The sequence below is a fragment of the Penicillium chermesinum genome (assembly GCF_028974085.1).
Source record: "Penicillium chermesinum strain IBT 19713 chromosome Unknown utg000008l:1.0-1752722.0:1.0-1753981.0, whole genome shotgun sequence".
Taxonomy (NCBI): domain Eukaryota; kingdom Fungi; phylum Ascomycota; class Eurotiomycetes; order Eurotiales; family Aspergillaceae; genus Penicillium; species Penicillium chermesinum.
This window is the reverse complement of record NW_026695318.1, coordinates 534,547-560,297: the sequence shown is the minus strand read 5'-3', so window position 1 is coordinate 560,297 and position 25,751 is coordinate 534,547. Positions and strand designations below refer to the sequence as shown.

General features: G+C 52.1%; 6 protein-coding genes across 6 annotated transcripts; 4 read left to right on the top strand and 2 right to left on the bottom strand.

The window, feature by feature from the left end:
- Positions 1-1,319: 1,319 nt before the first annotated feature.
- N7468_009997 (uncharacterized protein) lies at positions 1,320-3,859 on the top strand (the record flags this gene model as incomplete). The annotated part of the gene is made up of 2 exons (XM_058479292.1): positions 1,320-3,702; positions 3,759-3,859. The coding sequence occupies 2 exons, from the start codon at positions 1,320-1,322 to the stop codon at positions 3,857-3,859; spliced, it is 2,484 nt and encodes an 827-aa protein (XP_058325860.1).
- Positions 3,860-6,629: 2,770 nt separating this feature from the next.
- On the top strand, positions 6,630-8,799 carry N7468_009996 (putative RING and UBP finger domain protein; the record flags this gene model as incomplete). Its single annotated transcript, XM_058479291.1, has 2 exons — positions 6,630-7,586; positions 7,654-8,799. 2 exons carry the CDS (start codon positions 6,630-6,632, stop codon positions 8,797-8,799), a joined length of 2,103 nt encoding a protein of 700 aa, XP_058325859.1.
- A 2,159-nt stretch (positions 8,800-10,958) lies between these two features.
- N7468_009995 (glycoside hydrolase family 31 protein) lies at positions 10,959-14,220 on the top strand (the record flags this gene model as incomplete). Its single annotated transcript, XM_058479290.1, has 4 exons — positions 10,959-11,779; positions 11,831-12,238; positions 12,310-12,480; positions 12,531-14,220. The coding sequence occupies 4 exons, from the start codon at positions 10,959-10,961 to the stop codon at positions 14,218-14,220; spliced, it is 3,090 nt and encodes a 1,029-aa protein (XP_058325858.1).
- A 146-nt stretch (positions 14,221-14,366) lies between these two features.
- On the bottom strand, positions 14,367-15,098 carry N7468_009994 (uncharacterized protein; the record flags this gene model as incomplete). Its single annotated transcript, XM_058479289.1, has 1 exon — positions 14,367-15,098. One exon carries the CDS (start codon positions 15,096-15,098, stop codon positions 14,367-14,369), a length of 732 nt encoding a protein of 243 aa, XP_058325857.1.
- A 1,172-nt stretch (positions 15,099-16,270) lies between these two features.
- N7468_009993 (alpha-amylase) lies at positions 16,271-18,228 on the top strand (the record flags this gene model as incomplete). The annotated part of the gene is made up of 8 exons (XM_058479288.1): positions 16,271-16,432; positions 16,493-16,531; positions 16,587-16,702; positions 16,756-16,864; positions 16,924-17,152; positions 17,204-17,369; positions 17,419-17,872; positions 17,944-18,228. 8 exons carry the CDS (start codon positions 16,271-16,273, stop codon positions 18,226-18,228), a joined length of 1,560 nt encoding a protein of 519 aa, XP_058325856.1.
- Positions 18,229-18,995: 767 nt separating this feature from the next.
- N7468_009992 (Zn(II)2Cys6 transcription factor domain-containing protein) lies at positions 18,996-21,197 on the bottom strand (the record flags this gene model as incomplete). The annotated part of the gene is made up of 4 exons (XM_058479287.1): positions 18,996-19,932; positions 19,992-20,405; positions 20,462-20,857; positions 20,992-21,197. The coding sequence occupies 4 exons, from the start codon at positions 21,195-21,197 to the stop codon at positions 18,996-18,998; spliced, it is 1,953 nt and encodes a 650-aa protein (XP_058325855.1).
- Between the last annotated feature and the right edge of the window lie 4,554 nt (positions 21,198-25,751).

Below are 25,751 nucleotides of genomic sequence, written 5' to 3'. Positions count from 1 at the left end.
CAAGACGAGTTCGACCGTTCTCGTGGCCCGCGATGCGTCATGCCAGCACGCAGAAGCTATTGAATCCTCCGCGGCTGCATGTCAGAGAGGTCCCCGGACCCCTCCACAACCAATGACCACGGTCCAAGGGAGTGTGATAGATCCAACTGTTGCGCACCGGCTGCACGCGATAGTGGCTGGTGGGCGCATATGGTTTACTTCGTCATTCATCGTGCAGTGGCGGTTGGGACCTTGCTCCCTTGCTGCAAGCTGCATGTGCGCAGGATTCTGCGTGATGCTGAGCCTTACGAAGTCTCAGCTGAGACCTATCGAGTGGCCCGAGGGTTCTATTCTGCGACGGTTTCATGAAGCCCAGCCAAGACTCCCTCCACTTCTGGGTGGTTAACTTCCCAGATTTTGCCAGTTGACTTTTTTTATGGTCTGATTTTGATTTGTCTGCTTTTCGGCTCTGCCAACGGCATAGGCTCCGGTCATCCTCGTTGGCTTGTCTGCTGCATAGCCAGCCCCCACAGCAGTACCTCGTACCCCCCAAATGGCATGGGGCTTGCCAGGGTGCCCCCCGGAGGATACGAATCCCGGACGTCGTGCGTGATGCCGTCGATGGTGATTGGGCGATTCAAAGGGCTTTAACTATCTTTTGCCATCACGATCGGATGGGTGTGATCGACCTGGGAGCACGGTTCTAGCCGGCTCCTCTGTGGGCTTTCTTTATTGCCACGGCTTGTGGCTCTTAGCGCCGCCTGTGCTACCACCTGGCGTGCTCGTCGCTTTCTCGCTTTTTTTTTTTACCCTTTCGTTCCCTCTCCCGCCTTCCCTTCTTACCCTTTTCTGCCAATCTTGTTGCCCTTTTGCGCTATGCAGCCTCCACTGATCTCCCACCCGGCCCATCTTGCCACTTGCTCCGCTCTGTTCCGTGGTTACTGCCCACGGGGTCCCTCAATATTGAGATCTTATCCCAACAGTTTCTTCCCGATATGGATCTATTTTTTGGGGAAGTTACCCGTAGGCCGGATAGGGAAATGTATCAACAGATTCCATCAGATAAGCGATCCCCATGGTCATCGTAGGAATCATGGCTGTGGTCACTGGGGATGGGGGAACCAAGCCTCTTACAGTAGATTAAGTGGTTAGTGTTCCGAGGCAAACATGGTATGCATTCCTTGACAACGCACCGAGTGATCGTCGAGGAAGCAAATTGGAGACCATGTGCATCGGGCGTGGCAGTAACAGAAGGAGCTAAAGGTTCACTCTCCACCCGGCTGGCGTCCACACAAAGTGCACCAAATCCACACGGAGACAGTAGTCAATCCCCTAGCGCAATGCTCACCGCTGCTTTGTCCCCCCCCACCGCCTCACCCCCTCCCCAAATCCATTTTCCTGGCTGTGTGACTCTGAAGAAGGCCTTTTCATCCCAGGCGGGTCCTCCCTGTTCTTACCCCTTCCAACCATCTTCCCTCGGGGTTTTTGGCATCAATAAAGAAACCATGTCAAAGGTCGATTTATCTAATGACGGTCTCATTGGGGTCGATTACGACTCACGAGGCTATCTCCAGCAAGCATGGTCCGTGCCGGTAGAGAACCAACGGCCCGAGGATCATGATCTCTCGCCTCTTCAGACCAGCGGTCACACTCTCGAACAGTCGGTGGCCCAAGATCCAAACTTCATGGCCGATTGGCAGTTCCAGCATTTGCACGCCCCTCAGCAACATCAGCATCAGCATCAGCACCATCATCAGCATCAGCACTTGTACTCACCCGAAGACCCGTCATCTGCTCCGCAATTCACCGCTGCCAGCTATGGCATGCCTATCCAATCATCCCCGCTGGAGTTGCTGCCCGGATCTCAGGCTCAGATGAGCGCCGGTCTGCTGGAGGGATCTTACCTGCCCATGGCCGCACCCGTCGATATGGTGCCGTTCACGTATCATGACTTTCAGGCCGACCTGATGACCTTCCCCAACAGCCTGAGTGATCTGTCATATACGGCCCCCCATCCGGTCATGGAGAGCAGTTCACCCACTGATACTTATCTGGAAGTCCGTTCTCTGTCCAGCAGCGACAATGGTTGGAGTACCGTCGACCACCGCCGTTCTCTCGATTTTGGCTTCCCCGAGCAGGGCGTCTTCGTCAATCCAACTCAAACGCTTCATGACCGAAGTCTCTCTGAGTCATCTTACTCGACCTATGGTAGCTTCGTTGATATCGCCCACCCGATCAGCTCTCCCAGCTCCGAGAGCAACATCGACTTGACCTTCAATGCAGCCCTCAGCTTCGCCGGTACCTCGCCACCCAGCAACGCTCTGATCCACCGCGACAACCACTCATCGCCAGGCTCCCGCTCGCCTTCCGCCGTCAGCCCCAGTGCAATGGTCCGTCCGGTGCCTGTGCCAATCAAGAAATCCACCTCCCCGACCCGCTCTTCTGGTTCCCAGTCATCTGCGTCCCCACCAAGCCGCAAACCATCAAGGAAAAGCCCGATTGCCGCCAAGACCTCCGAGACCAAGATCCGCAAGCAATCGCAGACCGGCAAAGGCGAGACTGAGAAGCGCGTTGGTAAGCGGAAGGGTCCTCTCAAGCCTGACCAGCGAAAGCAAGCCAGCGAGATCCGCAAGCTGCGTGCTTGCCTGCGTTGCAAGTTCCTCAAGAAGACCTGCGACAAAGGCGAACCTTGCGCCGGTTGCCAGCCCTCGCACGCCCGGTTATGGCAGGTTCCTTGCACTCGTATTGATATCAAAGAGATTGGCTATTTCATGAAAGACTGGAAAGCTGACTACGAACGTCACATCTCGATGGGTTTCTCCGTTGGCAACATCAAGGGCTTCTCGGACCAGGAACGCACTCTGTTTATCACTCACGGCTACGGACAAATATTGCCCATCAACGCCCGCGAGGTTTACGTTCGTGATGAGCAGTGCTTCACCATCGACTGGGTGGAGTCTTTGCACCGTGACCCTACTCAATATGAGGTCGAGACCGCCAAACTCTCCGCTGGCATGGAGGGCATCTCCCATGCCATGCTTTCTGACTACTTGGACCGCCACATCGACGGAAACGGTACCTTTGAGAAGTTTGTCGACGACTACTTCGAGGGTACTCCTTTCCTCACTCAGATGTTGAAGACTGCATTCCGCTACTACTATCGTACCAAGCTGCCTGTGATCCGAAAAGCCCTCAAGCTGATCATCGCCTACAACTTGACTCTACATGTCACCATGGTTGAGGGACTTGGTGATGAGGATAACTTCATGGGCAAGATCGAGGAGCCTTCATCCAAGTTCACGGGCAAGACCATGGCTCCAGTTATGATCAATTTCCAGATCAAGTGTGCTATGGCAAGTATGTGGCGTGAACTGCAAAAGGATGTCTTGGAGGAGTTATCTTCACTCTACTCCAGCGTGTACAGCGGTGACAAGCTCAAGAACTGGCCCACTATCTTCATCCTTGCGTCAATCTTGTTGGCTGTCTGGGAAGAGATGCAGTTCGACTGCCACTACCGGACCCCCGACCAAGCTGCCGTCGACAAGTTCTGTACCGATATGGAGACCACACCAGTTGGTGTCATTGTTGGCTTGTTCCAGGCCATCTCCCAGAAGCTGCCCCCTTTCACCGAGTGGGACTCCCAGAAGCACCACCACCTGCTTTACTCAAACCCTGATGTCTGCAACACCATGACCGAGGTCCGGCAACATGTTGAGCAACACGGTAAGCACATATCGCCGATCAATTGGTTCATTTGCAAATACTAATCTGCCTCTTAGAGAACTACCTTCGTAGCCGCACTGGCTCATCATTTGACCGTAACGACTTTGACTGTTTGTCCAATAAATTTGTGTCTCGGCTCGTGATCCGCGCAAACTAGCGACGACCCCACGACTGCGCTTGCGCATGACGACGATGAATGTTCAAGACGACCTGTTTTCACCTTACAGCGAGTTTTACAGCCTAGCGATTTTTGTTTCTATAACCGACACGCCACGACGACCTGGATGAGAACAAAAAAAAAAGGTCGTGACGACGCGCCCGGTCGCGTCTTCCCGCTCTCTTATGAATGCCTTTTTGCTTCTGTTTTACCATCCCGCTCCTAGCGAGCTGGTCTTCCCCTCTGCTCTTGCCTTCTTGGTTCCTGGGAACCGTCCTCTTACTTTCATTACAATTTTTTTTTATATCAATATGTGTGACTTTTTTCTTTCTTCAAGCCTTGCTGTTGTGTTTTTAGCTTTCTGCTCATTTGTGGTATATTATTCTCGCATAGCTCTCCAGCGATGAACGAGGATTACGAACGTTATGACTGTGTACGGCCGAGTGTTGATTGTTTTATCTTTTGCGTTTTCCCGCAGCACTTGGTTCTCGTTCATTGCCGACTACCAAGGGGAAAAGCGTGGGCTTCTAAACCCAACCGTGTGCTTGCTCTCGTCTGTTTTTGGAATCGGAGTGCCGAAGAAAACGGCGTCCGGGCCAGGTGGAATGCTCTGTCTTCTAAGCACTTCCGCGGGACCAGTGTCTATATATCCTTGATTGGCGATGAATACCAGACATTCAGAACGAGTTCTTTCCAACCGATTGTAGCGGTGTACACACGGAAGCCACGAACAGCTAGCGCCTGGCGAGCTGTTCTCGCGCTATCGCGCTATCGCGTTGTGCCGGTTTAACTGTTCCCGAAAGTGTCACCTGATCGCCCAAAATAGCAAAGGGGCGCAGTTGATCAATGGGGCGGATGGGGACCTTTGATGCGCGCTAAAAGACCATTCCGGTTCCACCCCCTCTTTTCGCGATAAGCCCAACGTCATCATCCCGGGCCAGGATCATAGGATCATGCTAGGCTGCCAACGCGGCAGCAACACAGAACACGTAGGTCAGTAGGAGAAGTCCGTATCTGAAAATTCTATAAGGTAATCGCTATCTAGTTACTAGGAACAAACTTTTTCCACTGGTGGCGTCAATGAGTCCTGTTCCTAGGCCGAGCCCGTAACTTGACTCATCCGGCACCCCGGCATCTTCTAGTACTTTCCCATTCGAAACCTTCTCGCGTCACCTTAGTCAGATTTGCTCGCCCCCCCCGCCCGCTACCTACTTAACACCCCCTCTTTCTCCCTCTCCCTTCCTCTCTCCCACATCTCTCCTAGCGGTGATTTGCATAACCTTCACCCCCTCTACCATATCAACGCTCCCCAGTTCTCATCGCTTTTATCGCCGTCATCATGCAGATCTTCGTCAAGACCCTCACTGGCAAGACTATCACCCTCGAGGTGGAGTCCAGCGATACTATCGACAACGTCAAGTCTAAGATCCAGGACAAGGAGGGTATCCCCCCTGACCAGCAGCGCCTGATCTTCGCTGGTAAGCAGCTGGAGGATGGCCGTACCCTGTCCGACTACAACATTCAAAAGGAATCCACCCTGCACCTTGTCCTCCGTCTGCGTGGTGGTATGCAGATTTTCGTCAAGACCCTGACCGGCAAGACCATCACTCTTGAGGTTGAGTCTAGCGACACCATCGACAACGTCAAGTCTAAGATTCAGGACAAGGAGGGCATTCCCCCCGACCAGCAGCGCCTGATCTTCGCTGGTAAGCAGCTGGAGGATGGCCGTACTCTCTCCGACTACAATATCCAGAAGGAATCTACTCTTCACTTGGTTCTTCGTCTGCGTGGTGGTATGCAAATCTTCGTCAAGACTCTCACCGGAAAGACCATCACTCTGGAGGTTGAATCATCAGACACTATCGACAACGTGAAGAGCAAGATCCAAGACAAGGAGGGTATTCCCCCTGACCAGCAACGTCTCATTTTCGCCGGCAAGCAGCTCGAGGACGGTCGCACTCTCTCAGACTACAACATTCAGAAAGAGTCTACTCTCCACTTGGTTCTTCGTCTGCGTGGCGGTATGCAGATCTTCGTCAAGACTCTCACTGGCAAGACCATTACCTTGGAGGTGGAGTCTTCCGACACCATCGACAATGTGAAGAGCAAGATTCAGGACAAGGAGGGCATCCCCCCAGACCAGCAGCGTCTCATCTTTGCTGGTAAGCAGCTGGAGGATGGTCGCACCCTATCCGACTACAACATCCAGAAGGAGTCTACTCTCCACCTGGTCTTGCGTCTCCGTGGTGGCCAATAGATCTCATTTCTTCATGATTTTACTACGATGGGGTTTTACATAACCTGCATGGCGTTTGGTCGGCTTTAAAGCTGCGGCTTTTGTTTTCTTCTTTCGAATGGGTTTTGACGGGTATTCTTCTTTCCTTCTACGTCTATGAACTCCATAGTCTCTTACCGCCCACGAATCAACAATCGGCTTTCATAGCCATTTATCGCTAGCATCATTATGTTGTGTCTACGTAAGCCCAAAAAAAAGAATTAAAAAGGATTTCCGTAGTTGCCACCGTACATGGCTTGTAATTATGTATCCTGAGTGGCGTGCTTCGGTGATTTTGAAGGGGGGGCGCCACCTCCTAGTTGACCGGGATCATTTATCTTAGCCGTTTTCCACCGCATTGCCACGCTACCTCACCCGTAAGGCCGCAATCTGGGGTGTTTAGGTCATCATTTTCTTATCGCAATCACGGGAATTTTACCAACAAGGACTTAGATTCAATCAAACCGCCAGACACCATGCTCGTGGTTGCCCGGGATGCCCTCGTATTTTTACCATCTCAGTCTCGAGGTTCTTTCTAACTCTGACATCGCAGCACAAACGCCGCTTGCTATTGAATCCGCTTGCGAAGCTCTCTTACCTTTTCAGAAACGCAACCGCCCCTCCAGCTCCTCCGGCGACGCTAATATTCTTAGAAAACACGAAAGGAGAGAAGGCGGCCTGATTGCGCACTCATCATCTCAGTCTTCAAGCTCACAAGCGTCTCCCGGAAAGCCCTCTCGCTCCCGCTCCGCCATCAATACCTCATCCGCCCCTTCCAACCTCCTCCACGACCTCCGCTCCAGCCCAATCTCCATCCAGTGCATTGACATGGTCACACCAGAAGGCGGCGCAATGTCGCGCAAAAAACGCGCGGCCTCTGGCCAAGAAGATAACCTCGTCGCCGCAGGGATCGGCACCGACATCCTCGGGGGTCTGCGCACAAAAGGCCGCTACATCCCACTAGATCAAAAGGTCGGGGACAGCGTCTGGGGAATAGTGCACCTATATCGCGATGCGGCAGAAACTCCCTATCTCGCCTCTAACGATGACGACTACCCTACCCACCTTAAAGGCTCGGCTGCTGCCGTCGCGCGACCGCCTGGCGGCGAGCAGCTAGCGTTCCGACCTCATGTGGCGGGAGGCGCGTCGAAGAGTGCGGGAAGAGACTCGGCTGATTTGGCGGCTTATCCCTTTCCTGTTACGGCGTCATCGTCGGCTCTTATCCCGGACGATGACTGCTCTACGTTGTGTGTGCTGGCTGTGCCAAGTTATCTTTCAGTGTCTGACTTCTTGGGCTTTGTGGGGGAGAGGACGCTGGATGATGTCAGTCACTTTAGAATGATTAGGACGCCAAGGGCGAATCGGTATATGGTTTTGATGAAATTCCGGAGTGGGCGAAAAGCGATGGAGTGGCAGAAGGAGTGGAATGGGAAGGTTTTCAATAGTATGGAGGTGAGTAAGATCTTACGATTCTACGATCTGCCTTTTTCTCATAGAGGCGTGGCTAATATGTTCATAGCCCGAAACCTGCCATGTGGTATTTGTCAAATCCGTCGAAATCCAGGTCGTCGAGCCCGGCGACCAATCCGACTACACTCCAGCAGAAACTCTCCCACTCTCCCCGTCATCCAGCCAACCCGGAGGCCGACACTCAACGTCAACCGGACAAGCAACCCTCTCCACGAAACCCCTCGCACCCCCGACTCCGGCCCTTATCGAACTTCCCACTTGCCCTGTCTGCCTAGAGCGGATGGATGAAACAACCGGTCTCCTGACCATCATCTGCCAACACGTTTTTCATTGCACATGCCTCCAGAAATGGAAAGGCAGCGGCTGCCCTGTCTGCCGGTACACACAGGACGACCTACGCCGGCCTATAACGAGCGACGACTCTGACGCTCCACCGCCAGAATGTAGTGTTTGCAACTCCGACCTCAATCTGTGGGCCTGTCTCATCTGCGGCAACATAGGTTGCGGCCGCTACGACGGCGCCCACGCTTTCGACCATTGGAAACAGACCTCTCACGCCTTTGCAATGGACCTCACCACCCAGCGCGTCTGGGACTACGTGGGCGACGCCTACGTGCACCGCATCATCCAAAGCAAAACAGACGGGAAGCTGGTTGAGCTGCCCGCCGCGGACCACTCCGCCCTAGATCCGGACTGGGCCGATGCGGTCCCCCGCGAGAAACTTGAGAACATGAGCGTTGAGTACACTCATCTTTTGACGAGCCAGTTGGAGAGCCAGCGCGCATATTTCGAGGAGATCGTCGAGCGGGCGGCTGATAAAGCCTCGCAGGCCAGCGCCGCAGCCTCGGCCGCGGAGGAAGTTGCTAGTCAAGCGTCGGCCCGGCTGGCTGAGATGCAGGCGAAGTTTGATAATCTGGCGGTTGAATCCATCCCAGGTCTTGAAAAGGATAAAGCGCGGCTCGAGAAACGAGCAGACAAATTCGAGGCGATGGCGCGGGCTTTGGAGAAGGACTACCGGGCTGAGAAGGCGATGAACGAGAATCTGATGGAGCGCGTCAATGCTTTGACGACGGAGAATGAGGCGCTGAAAGCGCAGTGCCAGGATCTTGCGGAGCAGAATCGCGACTTGACTTTCTTCATAAGTAGTTCGCAGCGGCTGCAGGGGAGGGCGAGGATGTTGTGCAGGGACAGTTAGTGTCCCTGAGCCGGAGGCGAAGAAGAAGAAAAATAAGGGGAAAGGGAGGAAGTGATTTAGCGTTTACTTGGCTTATTGCATTGTTATGGTGCTGGTTGGGATGTACTAGTATGATGATCACGATTTAATGACATTGCATTGCATGATACGCAACCATCAGAGGATACTGGGCTCCGAGTCTGTGCTAAGACGTATACGCAGTAAGAAGGACCTTGCCTCCAAAGTAAGTCCTGAATCTTCCTACTAGCGCCCTACAAACCCTTGACTAGTAACTCTTACTATAGCAAACAGGTCCACTACCAGCAGTACTAGTAGTGGACAAGGGGGAAGGACCTAAGCCCACAGTAGCTACTACTAGTTAGAAAGTCAAAGAGTGTCAGAGTAGGAAGCCAAGCCGTAGGACAGGAAGAGCGTTTGAAATCAAAGTACCTGATATAGCATAGGATCCAGAAAGTGGGAGGGAGCCTGAGCTGAGGGAGAAAGGGATGGGCCTATAGAGCAAGTAATAACCTTCCCCTTCAATCCCTCCCCGGGTGCTGCAGTTGGGGGACGCCCCTATGCGCGATCTAGCACTTGCCGTTTTGGTCGACATGTGCTCGTTACTTCTGGTGAACCCAGCCAAGAAGTAAGCGTCGGGGAGGAAATGGGGGGTGGGATGGGCGCGTGTTCTGGGCACGCGGGACAATGTTCTTTTTCGAATTTTCAGAGAATAGTATTCATGGAGACCTTCTCTTCAAATTGAATGTAATTTGAGCTCTCTAGTCTTTGTGATTGTTGAGTAATTGGAAGATATCAAAAAGGTTGATGAAGTTTTTCGCCTCACTTCGGCAGCCTCATTTGAGGAACAGCTGTTGATGTGTGAGTTTTCTAGAGGTGTCTGGTTCGAGACACGACGCGGGCTTTTGCCCTTTTTTTGTCTTCTGTTATACATTCTGAACATCATAGTTTTGGCCTTCTGGTTCTCGTGTCTCATAGACCCCATCCCAGCCCAGCCAATTGACAGGTGCTTCCCAATAAAATGCCAGCAGGGTATCCTAGAGTTAACAGTTATGCTGGACTATTTGTGGAGTATGAAGCAGTAAAAAGGCTACTACTAGTGCATATAAAGCTCATCCAGATGGCGCCGGAAAAAACGTGTTGATAGTCTCACAAGAGCAAAAGTTTTGCCAGCGACGACATCCCTTCCAAATGAAGAATCAGCTATACTAACCGCAATGCCCCAGCCAAATAAACCTTGCACATGGGCCACTTTCCCAAGGGTATAATTGGGAAAGGGAGATGCGGCATTTTTTTTACAACTTGATCTAGGAAGAGGCAAGGGATTGGCCCCATTTTGCTATGTCATCACCATGCCCCAAGCATGAATATCGTCGGGGCTCTTGAGATACGCCGAAATTTCTGCGACATTATCTCAGAATTCCGGGGTCGACTCATGTCTACCAGCTATGAATTGCCTCATGCTGATAGCATTGACCTCTTTAAAGCCCAATCTGGCTGTCCCCACGCCACTAGTGCGCAAAGGTTCACCGAAGGCAAGCATTCATGGGCCCGTTCTTCACCTAGTCCGACAGGGTATGATGTACCCCGGATTCTGGGGATACCCTTAGCTATTACATGGATATCTTATTTCTACTCCGCGAATCAAACGGCACAGCCCAAATACATTCTCAGCCGATCGGAATGGCCATCTTTTATCGGGATCCTCGCCTTCAAGCTCGGGCTCGTAGCCTCCAAACTCGGCCTTGTAAGAATCGGCAGCCTAGAAGATTCCAAGATTCCACGGGCATCTCGGCCAGCTCGGGCGTTCATCGGACGAGTAACCAATCGGTGAGCTCGGGTCTCAGTCGTCAGAATGCCAAGCTAAACTGTGAAGAGAAAACTCCGGACTGGGCCGCGAGAAAACGAGGTCCAGGCCCACATAGCGTAGGGGAGGATGACGATCCCTCCCCGCATCGGCTGGGTTCCCAACCCCGCAAAAACATTCCGCCAGTCGGCGAGAATGCGACCTCCCCACTGTCCTCCGGGGAAAACTACCAGGCTGTGAGATCAAGTCCAAGCTGCGGTCCATTCTTGGTTAGCCGTGGACGGATTTCGAAGCTCGGCACAATTCATCTGCGATGCTACTGTCATAGCCGACCGGCTAAACAGACTATAAAAGGATGTCCGTCCTAAACGGCTCTTTCCTGGAATCCGCGGACAACCTCATCTTTTCATTCCAGTGGTTTGTGTCAGCGTCGGAGAACTTCACTGCTTCCTTCATACCTGCACCTTCCGCCATGCTTTCAATGGGCCTCCAAGCCCTCCTTTCCGGCGCTTGGCTGCTGCCGGCTGTCTATGGTGCCAGTAGCTCTTTGAGCTCATCAGCTACCACGACCAGCGGCTATAGCCAGTATACCCTCCCTGCCAATGTCGATATTGGTGCCAACTTAATCGCCAATATTGATGACCCTGAAGCTGTGAACGCACAGTCGGTGTGCCCGGGCTATAAAGCTTCAAACGTGAAGAATACGACCCAGGGAGTGACCGCGACGTTGACTCTTGCGGGAAAACCCTGCAACGTCTACGGAACAGATGTCGAGTCGCTCAATCTATCCATCGAATACTTGGCGTCGGACCGCTTGAGTGTTCAAATCACGCCTACCCATGTCGATTCTTCGAATGCTTCGTGGTACCTCATCCCCGAGGATCTTGTTCCACGGGCCAAGGCCGACTCCCATGCTTCCTTCCACCACGATCTCGAAATCCAATGGTCCAACTCCCCATCTTTTGGCTTCAAGGTGACCCGCAAGGCCACTGGAGATGTCTTGTTTGACACGACTGGCTCTGTACTGGTTTTCGAGAACCAGTTTGTGGAGTTTGTCACTGCTCTGCCCAGTGACTACAATCTTTACGGAATCGGAGAGCACATCCAGCAGCTTCGCCTTCTGGAAAATGCTACCCTTACTATTTATGCTTCAGACCAAGGTGACCCTATTGACCAGTGAGTAGTTTCCCGGCCTATAGGAAGAAGGATGCTGACTTGAAACCCCAGAAACATTTACGGCAGTCACCCCTTCTACTTGGATACCCGCTACTACGAAGTCAACAGCCATGGCAAGCACATTCCCGTGGCGAGCGATGAGGCTGATCAGTCAAAGGACTATGTCTCGTACTCGCATGGGGTCTTCTTCCGGAATGCCCATGGTCAAGAGGTTCTTACTTCGCCTAAGAACCTGACTTGGCGCACTCTCGGTGGAAGCGTCGATCTGACTTTCTACGCCGGTCCCTCCCAGGCTGATGTTACGAAGAATTACTTGATCAGCACTGTTGGTCTTCCTGCGATGCAGCAGTACTACACCCTGGGGTACCACCAGTGCCGTTGGGGATACAACAACTGGTCTGACATGGTCAATGTTCTTGATAATTTCGAGAAATTTGAGATTCCCCTGGAAACTCTTTGGTAAGTGGCATCTCATAAATCTCAGTCCAATCATTCCAAAGTTCATCAAAGTGTTCTGACTCTCGGCCTAGGAATGACATTGATTACATGCATGCATGGCGCAATTTCGAAAACGACCCCAACCGATTCCCTTACGACGAAGGTGCGGAATTTTTGGAGAGGGTTCACAAAGGTGGTCGTCATTACGTTCTAATTGTCGACTCGGCTCTCTACATCCCCAACCCAAACAATGCTAGTGATGCGTAAGTCCCAGCCTCCATGAGTGGAGACACGTCTTGCTAATACTGTTTAGGTATGAGCCATATACTCGAGGGGCCAAGGATGACGTTTTCTTGAAGAACCCCGATGGAACTACTTACATTGGCGCCGTCTGGCCTGGTTATACGGTCTTCCCCGATTGGCAGAGTCCTAAGGCCAATGCTTTCTGGGCTAAGGAGCTTATGGAATACTACAAGAATATTGCGTACGATGGAATCTGGATTGATATGAGCGAGGTTTCGTCTTTCTGTGTCGGGAGCTGTGGGAGTGGCAAGCTGCACCTGAACCCCGTTACGTCGGGCTTCGACTCTGCTGGCAAGCCGGGTAACATGATTTTCGATTACCCCGAGGGCTTCAACAAGACCAATGCTACCGAGGCTGCTGCTGCCTCTTCTGGAGCTTCTAGCCAGGCAGCAGCCTCTTCGGCCACTGCTGCACCTTCTGCTACCTCAACTACCCCTTACCTGCGAACAACTCCTACTCCTGGTGTGCGCAACATCAACCATCCTCCCTATGTCATCAACCATGATCAGACTGGTCACGATCTGGCTGTGCACGCAGTCTCCCCCAACGCAACGCACGCCAACGGTGTGCAGGAGTACGATGTGCACAATCTGTTCGGGTATCAGATCTTGAATGCTACCTACCACGGTCTTCGAGAGGTTGCCCCCGACAAGCGACCATTCATCATTGGCCGCTCTACGTTCGCGGGTGCGGGCAAATGGGCGGGCCACTGGGGTGGTGACAACTATTCTCTGTGGGCATACATGTTTTTCTCGATCCCCCAGGCGCTGTCATTCTCCCTTTTTGGTATCCCTATGTTCGGTGTCGACACCTGCGGGTTTCAAGGAAACGCGGACGAGGAGCTCTGCAACCGCTGGATGCAGCTGTCTGCGTTTTTCCCATTCTACCGCAACCACAACACCCTTGGCGCTGCTTCCCAAGAGCCCTACGTGTGGTCTTCCGTCATAGACGCCACCAAGACGGCCATGAAGATTCGCTACGCCATCCTACCTTATTTCTACACCCTCTTCCACCAAGCCCACACCACCGGCTCCACCGTCATGCGTGCGTTGGCCTGGGAATTCCCCACAGACCCCTCTCTCGCCGCCGTCGACACCCAGTTCCTCCTCGGTCCCTCTCTGATGGTCATTCCCGTGCTCGCCCAGGGTGCGACTTCCGTCAAGGGTGTCTTCCCCGGTGTCAAGCATGGAGAGCGCTGGTACGACTGGTACAACCAGACCGCCGTCATTGCCCAGCCTGGTGTGAACACCACTATCGATGCTCCGCTCGGCCACATCCCGGTCTACGTGCGTGGTGGCTCCATCCTGCCTATGCAGGAACCAGCTCTGACGACCCGTGACTCGCGTGCATCGGACTGGTCGCTTCTTACCGCTCTCAGCTCCAAGGGTGCTGCTACCGGTAACTTATATCTGGATGATGGTGAGAGCCAATCGCCTAACGCTACTCTGACCGTCTTATTCAAGGCTAATGGCTCGAGCCTGAGTGCTTTGGCTCGCGGCTCGTGGAAGGAGGCTAACCCTCTGGCGAATGTGACCGTGCTGGGTGTTCATAATGCTCCTGGTTCTGTGACCCTGAACGGCCACGCTGTGCCTTCTTCATCTGTCAACTATGACTCGGAGACGCAGGTTCTGGCTGTTACTGGCTTGCAGAATCTTACTTCAAGCGGTGCCTTTGCAAGGAACTGGGTTCTGAAGTGGTAGGTTGGTACGTTTGGACGTGGATTTTTATTTTGATCTTCGGGTCATTGCTTCCTGTTGATACTATCTCTAAAACCATTGTTTCGTTAAAAATGGAATGAAACGTTTGCATATGAAGCTACTTTCTTTCACTTATTCATTGGTATGATTCATTCAATCATGTGCAGCCTTGCGAGTGAGTCTTTCGGAGGACTCTTCGACTTCTTACGATCTACTGGGATCTCCACTGGCACTGGCACTAGCACTAGTGGCTGGTATACGAAGCCCAGAATAAGCTTATTAAATCTCCGTTTTGGACTCTTGCCTCCCATATCCATTCCATTCTCCCCATCAAGACCAACAGCCTCGGTTTTGCGCAAGTCAACCACTTTCGGCCCGGAATTCATCAATACTCCGTGAGTAAAAAACTGTGTCTTCACGGCCTCATGGATCTTCTTCACCTCCGTAACCCCGTATTTAGCAAACTTTCCCTGCTCATGTTTATCCGTGAGCTTTTTCGAGGCACGGGAGCGAAGTCGTCCCGACGCCGTGAAGAGCAGAGGATTTTGACTAGCGATTCTTCGGACTTCCCTCTTCGGACAGTTTGCATTTATCACTTCCTGGGCAAAGAGCGGCTCTCCGCGCCCATCCTTACGGTCTAGCAGGGCTACGAACCGTTGGCGCAGGTGGCCCTCCTTTGTGAAGGCCACCTGGAACTGCTTCCGGATTCGTATCCTGCAGTTAACGACCGCAATCAGCTCATTCTCTTCAAGATCGTACGTAGGTCGTGAGGGAGTATTGATTGGTCCCTTACCTCTGACCTTGTCCTGAACAGCTGGAGCTGAGAGACTCCTCACTTCCTGTTCAGTTGCTGATCGCTCTGTGTCTTCCTCGCCAGCCATAATAGCTGGATCTTATGATGTACTAGGAGTGGGAATTCAAAGAACCTTCAGAGTTGTAGACGCCGCTAGCTGTTATCGCTGAGATAGTTGTAAGGATGTCTGAGAGAAGAGTGAGAATTGTCCACGATCGGCAGATCAGAGACTTGAAGGAAGACGTGATCAATGTGAAGCGGCTCAAATTGTTCAGCATCCAGTGGACTCGATAAATAAGCTATCTTGCAATCATCCGAAATATGAAGACCCGTGTCGTCAACCATCCTTCCATTCGCAGATGTCATTCATTTCTCTGAAACGCAAGCGTTTATGGCAGCCGCATTATAGTGGACGGAAGGATTGAGCGATTTACCATACTCCATCACAGACGCTTTCTAACAGGCCGGTTAAATTGGGTCAAAAAGTCCATTCTGGCCCCTTTCAGGAGAACCTCCGAGCAGGCCAGGGGCTGCACACCAATAGAATCCACGTCGTTCCATCGCAGCTGCAACTCTGGGGACCTTCAGGCCTAGCAAATCCCTTCATTGCTTGCCCATTCGTCAATTAGTAGACCGTGTCTGCGGCCCTTTCTCCCTGCCTTCGGTCGATTAAGTGTGCGCATTCTTGATTGGACGCCCGTAGCCCTTTCGGTGACTCCGCTGCTGCAACCCCTGGACCCCACCAGGCACATTCATCTACTGAATGGTCCACTAAATGGTCCACTAAATGACGATATTCAGGTCCCAGCTCTTGATCCTGGTGTTGCAAGTGTTGGGCTGTGCGCCCGGAGGCCGGTTATGCATTCCGCCCTGACGATCGATCATCGCTCGCTCGTTCCTTCGTAGCATCCGGACTTGAAGATCTTTTGCCCGTCCCCTGTTTGTAACAGGCATCGAGCCTTGCATGAGACCTCGCTATGACCGCTGGCCGCAACCATTTCGCGGGGGCACCAGAGACCTTCCATAGCACTAGCAACGCATTGGCACCACAATGACACACGCCACTTATTATCTAGGATTCTTTGGTTCCACAGCAAAAGAACGCGCCCACCCAACAGGATGATCACCGTTTCTTAGGGCGTTTCGGATGGACACTCGTCGTCCAAACAAGGCTACAGATCTGAACGTCCGATACATAAGCATAGTTTTCTCCGCATAGTAGGATTCACTCCTTTTCACCTGCAAAGCAAAACCCCAAACATGCTTTCGCTGGGAATTCTCGCCGTGTTCGTGGGCATGGCCAGCCCGGCCATGGCTGCATCTGCGGCGGACTGGCGATCGCAGTCGATTTACTTCATGCTCACGGATCGTTTCGCGCGCACTGATAACTCGACTACTGCCACCTGTGATGCAAATATGGGAGTACGCACGATTCATTGAATTCCTGTTATTGGATGCAAATATCTAACTAGGGTGATGTAGAACTACTGTGGGGGTTCTTGGCAGGGTATCATCAACCATGTATTTTCACGTCCCCTCCAGTGGCTTTCTCGAGATGTTTCTCACGACATGCTAGCTTGATTACATCCAAGGAATGGGATTCACGGCTATCTGGATTACGCCTATCACCAAGCAGCTGAATCAGTCTACTTCCGATGGAGAGGCGTATCACGGGTATTGGCAGCAGGACATGTGAGTCTGAGATCTTGAGGCAAAGCTGCATACAAGCTAACCGGGTCAAATAGCTACTCTATCAACGAGAACTATGGTACAGTGGAGGACCTTCAGGCCCTGTCAAGCGCCCTCCATGATCGCAATATGTACCTAATGGTCGATGTTGTGACCAATCATATGGTTAGTTCCTGCACCCTCCTGATAAATTACTCTGGATACTGACAGCTGCTTATTATTAGGGGTACGCCGGCAGTGGTGATAGTGTTGACTACAGTGTCTTCAACCCTTTCAACTCACAAGACTACTTCCACCCCTACTGCGAGATCACCGACTACTCCAACTTAGCCATGGTAGAGCAGTGCTGGGAGGGCGACACCATTGTTTCTCTGCCGGACCTGAACACCGAGTCCACTGAGGTCCAGGGTATTTGGAATAACTGGATCTCCGGTCTTGTCTCTAACTACTCCGGTATGACTTTCCTCTAGAGCTATCTTGGAATGTTTCTGTTAACGATCCCAGTCGACGGTCTGCGCATCGACTCCGTTTTGGAGGTTCAAAAAGACTTCTGGACTGCCGGCTTCACCGAGGCTGCTGGTGTCTACACCATTGGCGAGGTTGACAATGGCGACGAATCCATTGTCTGTCCTTACCAGGAGGTGCTTGACGGATTCGTCAACTACCCACTGTAAGATTTCATCAGCGGCATCGGAGTAACGCCAGCTAACATCGAACAGGTACTATCCTCTTCTAAATGCTTTCAAGTCGACGAGCGGAAGCATCAGCGGCCTCTACAACATGATCAACACCCTCAAGGACAACTGCAAGGACACCACTCTTATGGGCACCTTCGCCGAAAACCACGATGTGCCCCGCTTTGGCTCGTCTGTCCCCCCCCCCCCTACCTCCATCCCACTCCATATAATCCCACTCACTTACATTCCCTTCAGAGCTACCAATGACATGTCCCTTGCCCAGAATGCGGCAGCCTTTACCATCATGTCCGACGGTATCCCCATCATCTACGCGGGCCAGGAGCAGCACTACCAAGGCGGCAACGTTCCTAACAACCGCGAGGCTGTTTGGCTGTCCGGCTACAACACCGACAGCGAGCTTTACAAGCTCATCAGCCAGGCCAACGCCGTCCGCAACCAAGCTATCTACCGTAACAGCAGCTACCTCACCTACAAGGTAAATTTCCCCCTCGGGCACCACTTCTAACACTGATGGCCAAGAATCTCTTCTAATTCCTTCCTTCTTAGAACTACCCCATCTACCAAGACGACACTACGCTTGCCATGCGCAAGGGCTACGATGGTACCCAGACCGTCACCGTTCTCTCGAACCTCGGCGAGGGCGGCAGCGAGTACACCCTTTCGCTTGGCAACACGGGCTTCAACTCTGGCGACTCTGTTACGGAGATCATCACCTGCACTTCTCTCACCGTGGACGATAACTCGAATGTGCCGGTCCCCATGGCTAGTGGTGCGCCGCGGATTATCTACCCCACCTCTGAGCTTGAGGGCTCTGTTCTTTGCCGGTCTTAGACTGGGGCAGCCTGATTGAGGGGAACTGTTGGCGACATGTAAGACGATTTGTAATGTCGCTGGTACTGATGTACGATGTGGGCTTGAGTCATTCTTGATGAAGACTGTATATACGAAACCGGTCCGCTTTAATCAATGTCACGGGATATATAATCTCAGTTATTGCAGACTGTCTGTGCACTCTGTAAGTTGTACTCTTGATAAGTTAATAGTAGCTGCTCGGCGAGGTGAAGTGACTGGGCACCAGTACTTCCAGTTCGAGCCTCGTTAACTTCGAATTTACCATATGTTCCTTACTAGTAGGTTCCTTCAGGGCTAATGTATGTCCAGTGTCTTGGAGGACCTGTATCAACGGGCTTCAGCTCATAAGAAACAAATGGCGACGTAGATGAACGAAGATGTAATTGCCAGCTGCCCCTAGTAGCAGATCAATACTAGTAGTCAGGCCAAGTGAAGACCCTCAGTAATAGCCAAGTAAATACGCATATCCCCAGACCGAGGATCATTTTTTTGTTTGCACCTGGCATCGAGCCTCGAGGCCTCAAACGAAGAAGGAAAAGGAACTTAAGAACCACCCCGAACAAAGTCCAAAAAGAAAAGGAGGGGGAAAGTTAAAAAAAAAAAAAGAATAAGAATAAGAATAAGAATGAAAATGAAAATGAAAATGAAAATGAAAATGAAAAATGAAAAATTCAGACGGTCATAATCAAATACATCAGATCCCATAAAAATTCACATGACCCAGACCCTAACCCCTCAAGCTCATCTCAGAAATCATGTAACGCCCTCGGCACGAGACTGACCGGCATCGCCCCACCCATCACAGGCGCCGTATGATGCTGGAAAACCGTCGGCGCCGAGAAGGCCGGCTGTGGGGCCACATATCCGGGCATCAGCTGCTCGAAGCACCCGTAATTTTCCACCAGTCCATCCATACTCCCGCCCGACGGCATCAGCGCCGTCAGATCCAGGCTCTCCGAGCGCGCGGCCGCGGGCGCGGCAAACATGGCATTGGCATTTTTCAGCCCCACGCTTGTAGGCGAGGACTGCGTGGCGGAGGTGGGCTCCGCGTAGCGCCGCTGCACCTCGCCGATGATGTAGGCGATGCGGTAGGAGAGGTGGTCGCTGCTGGGGGCGAGGTGCAGCAGGAAGGCGCGCACTTGGTCGATGACGGGGTCGGAGGGAGTGTAGTCGCAGAGGGTGAGGGCGGCGTAGCCCAGGATGTAGTAGACATGGTCGATTAAGCCGGGGCGGCGGAGAATCGGGTCTGCATGGACCGCGAGATGATGAGGCGGGCGTTGCTGCAGATCTCGGTGGCGAGTCGGTCGGACTCGGGTTGAAGACGGGATGCGGTGCGTTGAAGGAGGAGTTGGCAGAACCAAATGCTGAGTTCTAGGGTGGATTGGCCTTCGCTGGCTGCAGGGATGAGTTAGTATGATAAATTCAGCTTGCACGGAGGGTCTGGGGAGCTTACAGAGGAGATGGGACCATTCCATTTTCCAGCGTTCGATTTCTTCGTATTCAGTTTCGGTGAATTGGAGGCGCTGGGTATTGTTTCGGATTTTTAGCGCAATGCGATATAGTTGGATCTCTGCTACTATCCGGCCGTCATCTTGAGTTGCGCGTGGGTGCTCGAGGATGAGAGGGCAATGGTCGAAATATTGGGACAGGACATTGACGTTACGTCCGTAGCCAAGGGCAGAGCTGCATATGATTAGCTCGGGGCCTCGGATTTGGGTTAAAAAAAAAAAAAGGATACTCACTGCAAGTGTGTCAGGCAGAAGGTGTTCCAGAGACGCATTTGAGGAAGCATCTCATCGGAGGGGATGTTCTTATGAGGGGAGTTATTGAGAAAGCCGAAGGAGGAGAGGGCATGGTTGATGGCGATTCCACTCAGCAACCATGCATCCATGAACCCCTCTTTATGTCCAGATGTGGGATATAGACATAGCAGAGCCAATGCCTGGAGCAGGTCATCGGTCAAGGGTGCTTTTCTCCATAATGTTTTGGTGACAGCAAGCTGCACCTGGAGGGCAATCTCATGAATAGTATTAGGAGGCATCCCCGGGAGATACCGAGACGCTAGCAAGCAAGCCGTATTGAAAAGCAGGGGATTTGTCCTCTGAATATTTGTTGCATGATCGATGGAGACCCATTGACTGAAGTAGTCCACAAATCTACCAGGTCAAGTCAGGAATTTGCCGTTTGCTTTGAGATGGGCAGTGGTACTCACAGCTCAATCAATTTCAATGATAATTTTGCATCTACAATTCCTTGGGAGACCACATCTCCCAGAAGCTCAGTCTCCGTAGAGAACTGGTCTCTTTCCCCGAAGCATTCGACTTGGAGATCGCGAATAAATTGGACTGGTTTTAGCGTGACGTGTGGTGCCGGGGCGTTATTATTGGCAGCAGCCTCATCTATACTGTTATTGCGGCTGCCATGACGAGACGGGCAATCTCGGGGCGAATTATTGACCATCTGGCGCATGAGGTGAATCATCTCACCCATTCCCCGCTCCAGGGAAACCAGCCTCTCCTCAATTGAGGGAATGGCCGCATTGGCATCGGACCAACTGGATGTGGTGTCCTGGTAGCGATCGGGGGTTTCTGGAAGCTCGCATTCAAGCCTTCACGGAGCATTAGCACGACGCTTCTCTCTCAACAGGTGTGGGATCATCTCCAAAGGTGAGTGGGTCTAGGATGCGGGCCTCTCGATGGAATAATCGACCCGTGTTTCTAACCCAGCAGACTTGTTACATACCTTAACGAGAGACAACGACGGCAGGCATGACCTCGAGGATCCAAGTCACAACGGGTCTTCAACTTGCGGCATGTATTGCACGCAGTCATCGATCGGCGAATCCGACCCCTAGGCCGAGCATCTTGACCGACCGTCCCATCGTCAGTGGCGGTGATGCTCTTCGTCTCCCAAGAGGAAGAATGTTGAGTGGGCTCGGTGCGCGTCATTGCGTAGAAGGTTGTGTGAGCCTTTTCTCCTTTTTCCCCCCTTCTTCTTACTGTTGCAACATTTATGAATTGAACCCGACGGCAGGAAAGGCAAGGGAAAGGAATACGCTGAGCGGAGGCGTTCGGAGGGGCGCTTTGCAGGGCGTTAAGAGAAAGAAGGAATGGGCGGGATCAGCAGTTGGACCCTTTGGGCAGTCCAGTTTCAAGTGCATGAAGATCATGAATCCACGAGTGGATAGACTAAGGCTTATAACAGATAGGAGATCATTAAAGGGCTGCCAGCCAATTGCGACAAGGCGCTGCGGACTGACGATATCGTCGCCTCCGCCAACAGCGCAGGTACGTGATCCACTTGGCGGACCTGGGGTAAATTGCAAGGCATCCACCAATCTCATTGGGACTTTGCGAGCTTCTAGAAAGAGTGTCAACGCCGTGCCTGCTTCGAATAAAGAGGGGTTGATAGTCGCTCGTGCATATTGCATAGGCGCTTTCCCTTCTCTGACCCGTCCTCGAACTCTCCTGGGTCAGAATCCTCCGGCGTGAAGCGCCTGGCCAGGACGAGTTTGGTCGGGAGAACTAGGCCCCGTTGAGAGGGCCACTATGCTCGATCCGATCTATCTTTCGTGTTTAGTCAATCCTATTCTGGGGCGTGCTTATCGCGGATCATGGCAAGGTTCCTGATCTACCAGCTTCTGGAAGTCTTCTTCCCGCCCCCATTGGCCGCCTCCAGCCCTTCAGCCTTCAGCATCCCTGATCTCGGACTGGCCGAATCCAGAGAGCGACGTCAGCCCCATCATCACTATCACCGCGCTCCTTGTCTTTGCTAAACGGATTATGCAAGGTGGGGCTGATATCATATCATGCAGTGGGGCAGGTTCAGGAGTGGAGAGAGGCTAGCATGTGCAAGTGGCCCAGAAGGAATCTGGCCAGTTCTGGTGGTTTAATCTGGTTTAACGAGCTTTCCCGGGGAAAGGTTGAGGCAATGCGACTCTGTAACTTTCCAGAACCGGCTAATGCCGGATCGCTAACCGAATTCTGCAGCCATCCCTGCTAGACGATTGTCTTCCTCCGCTCGTGTTGACATAAGGGAAATGTGGCTTTCCAGAAAAAAAACTACCTATGAGATCTAGACAGGGACGGGATGGCAGCCTAGCCTCCTGTCCATGGTTCATAAAATGGTATCCCGCATTCACCGCGAAAAAACTAAAGGGATTCAAGGAACTGACAAAGAAAACCGATCGTCTTATCGAGGATCACACCTTGATCTGAGCTGGGATCCATTTTAATTCCAGTCGGGCATAAGCTAATGATGCAAATCACCCAGTATAGATGGCTGCACCTTACTCGTTTTCTTTTTCTCTTTTTTTCCCCCTTTTTTTCTTTTTTCGTTCGCCTTCTTGGGTTTTAATCCCGCAACCGTTCCTGGACGTTCGTAAACGAGATTGGTTCAACCGAGGCTTCCTGTTTTCTCCACTTGTCCAATCCTCTCATGTTAGTACAGTTGGTCCCATGTACGGGAGTCGCGGCCCTGTAAATGGCCTAGCTAGATTGGGCTTGGAAGGCGGGAGAAGGAATCAAGAAGCGGTCAGACGCTAACTGATACGCCAGTGGCTTATCTTAGTAACTCGGGCTCTGCAAATCGGTTCTGGGGTAGTCCCACGGAGAGCGTTCGTTGAAGGATTCAGAGTACAGCTGCGCATTTCCCAATTGTGGTAAATGTATGTGGTCTTTTCTCCTGTGATCTTCTCTATTCCCCTCTTGTTGGTTGGCGATACAACCACACCTGCGTACCTCGCAGAGGATCAGTTAGGCACAGCTGCAATGCGCTGATCGCGCCAAGATGGACGATACTTTAACGAAAAGTCAAGCAACGCCCCCCCCCGTGTCCCCGAGAGACCCTTAAAGTGGCGGTCATAGCCACTGATTTGGTATCCGCCTTTGTTCGGCCTGCATGTTTTAGGGAGACGACCCACTCGGACACGGAGATTATGAACGAACCGACGAGGAAGCACAGAACAAGATCCCCGTGGTTGGGTTTCCCAGCGCCATTCCCTCCATGACGAAGAGGAAGCTCACAAGGCTATCCAAGCCCCATCCAATCGATAGAGAGGAGGGGGCCTCTTGAGTGGCGCTTATGCAGGCCATCATTAACGCCAAGTCGACAATGTTGCAGTCAAATTTTAGTTCGAAATGATCGAACCAATGAGCATTTGCTCGCACCCGGGCCGTTCCCAACAGCCTCCCCACTTAGTCCCCAGTACCAAATAGGAAGGTCTCTGTGAAGTCGTATGATTGGACGGTGGCTTCAGCCAACCAGAGTGCCTATTGGCGGATGAGATACTTTCCTCTCCCAGGCTTCCATGCATGAATCGTCTTGTTCGGGGCAAGCCGACTTGCTAGGTTGGCACTGACCAGTCCGAGCCTGAGCACCTTCGACCTGAGCTTAGACCAGGAGATGTGCTGTCACAAGCAAATAAACGTTCCTTGGTTCGCCAGATAAGCGAAAGCTTGCGGGTGAAGCGGAATCGTGCCCCGGTACATATACCTGTGATAAGAGTGTTTCACTTGACTGAAATCCCTGCAATTGCCGGTGCAAAGCGAAGCCCTTATTTCCCGTGGGCTGATTCTGGTGCGCCCCGTCAATAGCCTCGAGGATTTCGTCACCGTCATGCCATGTCGCCCGTATTTCGTAGATTTGGGGGCTTTGGAGGGGTTGGGGCCAGAGCCTTGCCTCCTAGAGAGAAGCCCGGGAAGGAAAAAAAAGGGGGTTTCCCAAGGGACACGGTTGAGACGGCGTAGCCGACAAGAAGCTCAGCTAAGCCCCCCTTGTGATCAGCCAACGAGGCTGTGGAATCAATCCATTACCTTCCAGCGATGCACCGCAGGATCCGGCCAGCACGGTAGACCTCGATCAAAGGCCACAGAGTCTGGCATTGGATCCTATTATTGGAGCTGAAGCCCAGTCGCCCCTCGTGCCGTGGTAAAATTCAGCGCTACAGCGATTGAGGGAGTCTGAGGGAATTGCGGACCCAAGGCGAAGTATAGGTGCGGGCCCCGAATGGCTCAATTGGGGCCGTAATGGTGTCGACCTCCCCGTCGTGAATTGGTTAGAAACTTGGTGGGAGCTCGAATTCTTTTTATCCCTGGAACCAGCTCTCTTGCTCAGCTAATTTTTTTTTCCCTGTCCAGAAGCCACCGGCTGTAACTGCAACGTGCTCCACCGCAACCTCAGTGACAAATAACTATGCGGTTGCTGCTGGGATTTGACGCTGAGAATGTTACACCTCTGCATCCTTTAACGTAAAGCGGATTGTCTTGAGTCTCCACATGCTTCTAGCCACACGGCTCAGAGCAAAGTACGTCGTCATTCTCCTCCGGTTTCTATTATAAGAATTATTGTCAAGCGAGGCCAATTGGTATATATGTCATGAAATACTCCAATATGCTCAATTGGGCTTGGCCGGTGGAGCACAGCAAGCATGAAGCCGGGTTATGGAACGTCGAGTCTTTCTTTCAATCTCGCTTCACGAAACTGTACGAGCAGCGTACGAAGACGTGTATTTCAGACCCCAGACTCGAACCTGACAAAGGTAACATGCAGGTACGACAATGGAGCGAAGCTTGTGACAGAGCAGCAGTGCACAAAAATGGAATTGATGCGCAATATAAGGATCAGGGCTACCGTTTGTCTGGGCCAATTCTTGATATCGAATAGCAAAATGTTGTGTGATAGAAACCTTGTTATTCCACCGAAGCAACTAGTTCGAAGCATACCTATTGGACAAGCTAACTTTCATCTAGACAAATAAGACGCTCAGCTTTGCCATGTCTACTGGTAACTGGCTCTACCCAAAAAGCAGACTCGGATGAACAATACTCGGATACATTGCCACAGCAATCGATGCCGCTCTTACAATACAAGGAGATTGGCATACAAAGTCGATCAGACTACTCGTAGCTTCAGATCCAGCTGTAGGCTGAATTTTTCAAGGCGAATCATGGCCGCATGTGCTCGCATTTGGGCAAAGAACATTGATGCAGAGTTTTTTTGCGCAGAGCAATGAGACATCCCCACAAGCCTGAGGCTGCTAGTCAGCCTTCCCATCCTACCTTGAGCGTAAAGCTAATTGGAAGACAACAGCGGCCCAAAGAAACTAATGCAGGGTCAGTATCCTTTGAAACTACGGGAGACTTTTGTCGTGTTGGACTGCTGGGTTTTCGAGGTCTAACTCGGCTAAAGCTTCCCGGCAACATGGGATCAAACAAACTAGATCGAGGCTAGCAGCCAGGATGGCAAAAAGGGGTTTAGCCTTTCTTCACGACTTGGTTGAAGTGATAATAACTAAATACTCTTCTTCTTGTGCTTTCGTTTTCTGTTTATTCTACAGTATCTTGGTTCGCAGCGTTCGAGTTGTCTGGAAAGGGGCATCTTCACGACTCCAAATTTAGGACGTGCAGAACTAAAATTCTCCGTACATGCATCATGTAGCTCTCATGGCTTAGCCTGCTGATTATAACTTTGATTGGGAGATCTTCCGCCGCGCTAGTCTTCCT